Here is a 6303-nt window from a genome sequence, read left to right on the forward strand (position 1 = left end):
ATCAATATGTTAGAGTATCAAAAAAGATCCTTCAATAGGTTTGTTTGTTTCTTTATTTTCATGTATTTTTGTTTATATTTGCTACTTAAATCTTCATTAGGGTTGGACGATTCTCAACCAAACTAATTTCCTGCTCACTGGTTTATATGTATATAGAGTCTGCAATTGATAGATGTAACACTTTTCACGGGATTAATTATGAAAATTTCTTCAAAATTATAACTCAGGTAATACTTTATTTCTGATTTTTAAAATGTAATATATGTTCCCTAAACTATGAAACGTTAATAATATACTATATATATACTAAATTAAATTTTGATAATGATGATGATGATGGAAAGAATTCGAGGGTATTTTGATAATCTTAGAAAAAATTAAATTTTAAAAATATTAAATCTTAAAAAATCCTTTTAAATTCTAATTTACATGTATATACTATATATATATATATATATTATATATACATTTTTTTAGAATGTTGACATTTTTTCAAAATGCTATTAAAAAATATTATGAGTTAAGTTAAAAAAAATATATTGTGAATTTAAAGATAATTAGTTTTTTTCTGAAAGAGTTTCAATTAATCAATTATTATGAAGATTAAGATTAAAAATTTTGTACCATTGTTTTGTTTTATTTATTATTGCATTAAATGAAAATTAAAATATGTTTTTAAGAAATGTTAATTTAAAAGTGATGAGTAGAAGAGTAATTTTACACTAAATTAGTTAAGAACAATCGATATTTGTGTGACAAGTGTCACTTTTGTTAGAAACCCTAATGGAAGGGGATTTTTTTGTTAACTTTTCATACTTTAAGAGGAGTGGATGTTACGTTTTAAAAATCGGAGGCAAAATGTTGTAAAGGTCGTAGTTCAGAGGAAATTTTTATAATTAAGACTTTTTCATATGAACATATAACGTTATGCTAATACTGGAGCAAATGACATGTAACATGATAGTAGATTACATTTTATTGGTTGTTATATGAATGCACAAACTATGTTACACAAACAAAGAAAAAAATGTTACATTTGCCCTGCTGTTTTTTTTTTTTTTTTGCTTTTTTTCTTTTTGTAAAAAAAGTGAAATTTATTCAAAGGCTCTCAGAAAGAAAAACTTCCCCATCCCAAGCACAACAGCCCAGCTCTGTTACAAGTTTTAGACAGCCATTTAAGGAAAAATAGGAAAATAGACATATGCAATTTAAGAAATGTATAATAGAACCGTTTAGTTTGCTGATTCGAGTTTTTAATTCGAGTTGAGATGTAACTTTATATGAGAACTTTTTACTAAAGTAAAAAAGTTATATATGACTGTTTCTGAGAATTTTTTGCTATAATAAAACTCAAATTTTAAACTCGAATCGGTAAAATAAACGGTACTAAAAATACAAACTCCAGTCTTCACTCTCCAGTCAGGGAGATCTTCATCCGCCTCTAACACGTCCAAAAGGACTTTACAGTCTCCTTTTAGACTAGAGCTCAAATTATAACTAGAAGCGTCTACACAAATTGCCAGTTTAGGACTCCCTGTTTAAATAGCTCATAATATATAATTAGTGAAGAACCAAAATCATTTTCATCCTTTCAAAGTTAGAAAGAATTGGAGTATTTTAAAAGACCTTTGAGAGAATTAAATAAATTTTGTAAAGGGTCAAGTCTTTTGTATCCTTTCAAATTCCAAAGTGTTGGATGACGAAATGTGTACCATGTGCAATTAAAATAAAAAATAAAAAAAAAATTCTTTTCCTCCTAATTTTTCTTATTTAGGCTCCGTTCACTTCGCTGATTCGAGTTTAGAATTCGAGTTTTTCTACAGTAAAAAGCTCTCACAAACAATCACATCTAACTTTTTTGCTACAGTAAAAAGTTCTCACATAAAATTACATCTCAACTCGAATTCTAAACTCGAATCAGCAAAGTGAACGAAGCCTAATGATTGAAAAATGCAAATACACAGGTACGCTTACTTTTCTCCCTTATCATTTTTGCCCGTTTCGTGTCTACCAAAAGAGAAAATCTTGGTACGATGATTCAAATTAGTTAATTCTAATTATGATTTTGAAATTAAAATTATAATTCATAATTTTAGGTTTAAATGATGATTTTGACATTATGATTCAGAATTAAGAATTTGAATCACCTTAAATCAAAATGAAGTAGTTTTAGAATCATAATTTGAGTTAGTTTAAAATATCACATCAGATTCTGAATTATAATTCAGAATCATCCAAACCAAACACTGAAATTCAGAATCACTTATAAAATAAACACTGATTCTGAATTAAATTTCAAAATTATGATTTTGAATCTTTCTACCAAATGCACTCTATGATTAGACATTTTGGCTGTCCAACAGAACAACAAGGTACCTTATAAATCTAACCAAGCGCATGAATATGCTCCTGTATTGTGTTTCATTTCATCCATACACTTTCAAGAGCTTGATTCAATAAAACTATTACCTTCCTTTTTTCATATAATTAAGGGCAGATATTGCAGCCAGCAACAATCAAAAGAAAACGTATTCAGCCAAAACAAAAAATCAAAATCAAATGAAAGAACGGAAGACATAAAACCGAAAAAAGAGCGAAGCCACATTCATATCAGTGAGAAGTAAAGTACAGGAAGAAACAAAACAGACATCAAAGCTTGCTTCACACGAAGTGAAGCGAGCAACAAAACGCAGTTTGAAAAGTTAAAAAGAAAGCACAAGTGTCGGACAAACATAGATATTTAAGTTAGAATGCCACGGGTAAAATATGATCTCCGCTTAGTACTCATCTTCCCCATCATCGTCTTCAGCCCCATCAGCCTCAGCACCCACCTCTTCATAGTCCTTCTCCAGGGCAGCAAGATCTTCACGGGCCTCAGAGAATTCACCTTCCTCCATGCCCTCACCCACGTACCAGTGAACGAATGCCCTCTTGGCATACATAAGGTCGAACTTGTGGTCAATGCGCGAGAAGACTTCGGCAACACTGGTGGAGTTCGAGATCATACACACTGCTCTCTGAACCTTGGCAAGATCACCACCAGGAACCACAGTTGGAGGCTGGTAGTTGATGCCGCATTTGAATCCAGTGGGACACCAGTCAACGAATTGGATGGTGCGCTTGGTCTTGATGGTGGCCACAGCTGCGTTCACATCCTTGGGCACAACATCTCCTCGGTACATGAGACAGCAAGCCATGTATTTCCCGTGGCGGGGATCACACTTGGCCATCATTGAAGAAGGCTCAAATGCGCTGTTGGTGATCTCCGCAACTGAAAGCTGCTCATGGTAGGCCTTCTCAGCTGAGATGACGGGAGCATAAGATGAAAGCATAAAGTGGATCCTAGGATATGGGACCAAGTTGGTCTGGAATTCAGTAACATCAACGTTCAAGGCACCATCAAACCTTAGAGAAGCCGTCAAAGATGAAATCACCTGTGAACATCAAAATGAAGCAAATTAACACAAAAGTCTTGCACAATATAAAGTCAATATACCATATTCTTAAGGGAGAATAAAAATTACCTGAGAAACCAATCGGTTAAGGTTGGTGTAGGTGGGGCGTTCAATGTCCAGGGAGCGCCTGCAAATATCATAAATGGCCTCGTTGTCGAGAAGCACAGCCACATCAGTGTGTTCCAAGAGGGAGTGGGTGGAGAGGACACTATTGTATGGCTCAACCACAGAGGTTGAGACCTGAGGAGATGGGTAGACAGTAAATCCGAGCTTGGATTTCTTGCCATAGTCCACAGAAAGACGCTCAAGCAAGAGAGATCCAAGACCTGAACCAGTGCCTCCACCGACGGCATTGAAGACCAGGAACCCTTGGAGACCAGTGCAGTTGTCAGCAAGCTTACGGATGCGGTCCAAGCAAAGATCAACAATCTCTTTCCCAACTGAAAAGAAACCAAGGAAAAGATTTAAATATCAGCAATCAACAATTAGTAGGTGCAAGGAAAATGCAAACTGGAAAGGTCAAAACACAGAAGCAGAGCATTACTGGTATAGTGGCCACGAGCAAAGTTGTTAGCAGCATCTTCCTTTCCACTGATGAGTTGTTCAGGGTGGAAGAGCTGACGGTAAGTTCCGGTCCTAACTTCGTCAATGACAGTGGGCTCCAAATCTACAAAAATGGCACGTGGAACATGCTTCCCAGCACCAGTCTCGCTGAAGAAGGTGTTGAAAGCATCATCACCTCCTCCAACAGTCTTATCACTTGGCATCTGACCATCAGGCTGTCAAAGAAACAAATTCATAAAAGCTTTAGAACAACCTTATAAGGGAAAAATAAATCATAGAAACAAAGAACTATTACAAAGTTTAGATGGCAATAGATATTTTTTACAAAGAAAATATCATCCCTTCTTTAAGTCGGTAATACAAAACCAATCAACACATCCAATACATTTAAACAAAAAGTGCATGATGGAAACAGCGAGAATTAATTGCAAATCACATGAAATAAAGCATAAACAGATGATAACACCTTTGTGAATTTTACTGTATTATCTGGTTAAAAAATCAGTTATTCAAACATCAAGCATACCACTCAAATGTCTTCTAGATCTAGCCAAAAATATGCAGATACTAAGGCCTCGTTCATTTCACCGATTCGAGTTTTCAGTTTTAGGTTTCTACAGTAAAAAGCTCTTATAAAATATCACATCTAACTTTTTCTGCTACAGTGAAAAACTCTCAGAAAATGTCACATCTCAACTCGAATTGAAAACTCGAATCCGCGAAGTGAACGAAGCCTAAATAAAAGCAGATTCCATAAACAAATGATGAGATCTTGCAGATTTTATTTTATTAAGTATTCAAAAAACCTCTTATTGAGCATCATAAATCAACTGCTACATAATCTCAGATCTAGCCAAAAATTTCAGATCAAATCATTCCTATCTTTTATGCACGTCAATCAAAACTAAGGGCATGTTCTTTTGTCCAAAAAAACTCAAAAAAAGACAACTCGAGTTCCAACTTTATTCAAGTTCACGTTCTTTTAAGTTTCAACTTTATTTAACTTTACTCAACTTTATTCAAGTTACAACTTCAATTCAAATTATAACTCAAATTTAATTCAAAAATTACACTCAAATTACACTTCAAAAAACAACCCCTAAATCTGGTACACATTACATGTTAAAGAAATTGACTCAACAAGGTTCAACAAATCTAAAGAAAATGTGAGGAAATACAATCCTAATCGGCCTTACCCATGGAAACATAAATAAATAAATAAATAAACACTAGAACTAGTAAAAAATGTGCAAATCCAAGCGACAGAGCAATTATTCCGCTAAATGTACACAATAATAGCCCTAAACTAACCAAGTTCTCACCAATATGAACGACAATATACGATCAAAACTACCAGATCTTGTCTGGATCTAGAAGAAAATGGAAGAGAAAAAAGGAAAACCGAGAAGAGTGAACAATTCATACCTGAATGCCATGCTCAAGGCAGTAAAGCTCCCAGCACGCATTTCCGACCTGAATACCGGCCTGACCAATGTGGATCGAAATGCACTCTCTCATTTTGGCTCGAAAGAATCACGAAAATGAACGCGGAGAGAGAAGATCGAGAAAGCTCAACAATGGCGGACAGAGAAAATCTCAGAGAGAGAAAAAAAAAATGGCGTTTATCAAGACGCCTGCGCTTTGTGTGGTCTTTTTTCTGCTCTGTTTGGGATTTTATAGTCCGCGAGACGGTTGGGGAATTTAACCGCACTTCGGTTAACCATGGTTAGATTGGGCGTCAGAGTTAAATCCTTTCCGGTTAGCGCTCTTTTTTAAAAACCGCTTTTGATTGTCGAATCGCAATCGTTCATTTTCTGTGCCTTACCAACCTGTACGGTTACGATTGAACTGTTTGAATGTACAGCTCGTTCTTTAAAAGTGTAACCGTTGTTTGGCGCTTTTACAGTGGTTGTCGGGTGCAGATCTGTGCCTCGCTTGTTATGGGCCTTATGGCCCAGTGACCTTTTAAAGCGGTAATGTTGCTTCCTTAGCGGGAAAAAAAAAGAGCGGTAACGTTCTTTTAAAGAAAATTACAGATTCTATTTGTTTAAATAATTAACTTATTGAAAATATTCTTGACTAGTTTTAATTTAAAAAGTATAAATATGTGAGTTATTGTTAAGAGACGAAAATAAAAGGGGTTCATTTTAAAGAATATATGTTTAGGGTATGTTTGGGTCATGTGTTTAAATTAATGATTTTTGATTCTATCATTTTAAATTTAATTTTTTTTATGAGAGAAAAATATTATAACATAATCAAAACTATGAATTTAAATACATTA

At 34.4% G+C, this 6303-nt stretch overlaps 1 protein-coding gene across 1 annotated transcript; it reads right to left on the reverse strand.

The window, feature by feature from the left end:
• Nucleotides 1-2577: 2577 nt before the first annotated feature.
• LOC21399157 (tubulin alpha chain) lies at nucleotides 2578-5648 on the reverse strand. The gene is made up of 4 exons (XM_024171281.1): nucleotides 5445-5648; nucleotides 4000-4234; nucleotides 3525-3895; nucleotides 2578-3434 (listed from the first exon to the last, which is right to left on the reverse strand). Exons 1-4 carry the CDS (start codon nucleotides 5535-5537, stop codon nucleotides 2778-2780), a joined length of 1356 nt encoding a protein of 451 aa, XP_024027049.1. The 5' UTR covers nucleotides 5538-5648; the 3' UTR covers nucleotides 2578-2777.
• Nucleotides 5649-6303: the final 655 nt, after the last annotated feature.

The sequence above is a fragment of the Morus notabilis genome, unplaced genomic scaffold (assembly GCF_000414095.1).
Source record: "Morus notabilis unplaced genomic scaffold, ASM41409v2 Scaffold502, whole genome shotgun sequence".
In the NCBI taxonomy this organism is placed as follows: Eukaryota; Viridiplantae; Streptophyta; class Magnoliopsida; order Rosales; family Moraceae; genus Morus; species Morus notabilis.

Bases quoted from the DNA above. Each gene is read 5' to 3' on its own strand.
- LOC21399157 (XM_024171281.1), bottom strand. From the start codon at position 5,537: ATGAGAGAGTGCATTTCGATCCACATTGGTCAGGCCGGTATTCAGGTC. The intron at 3,896-3,999 runs GTAATGCTCTGC...GTTTCTTTTCAG, and splicing joins TGCTCGTGGCCACTATACCA to TTGGGAAAGAGATTGTTGAT. The intron at 3,435-3,524 runs GTAATTTTTATT...TGATGTTCACAG, and splicing joins TTAACCGATTGGTTTCTCAG to GTGATTTCATCTTTGACGGC.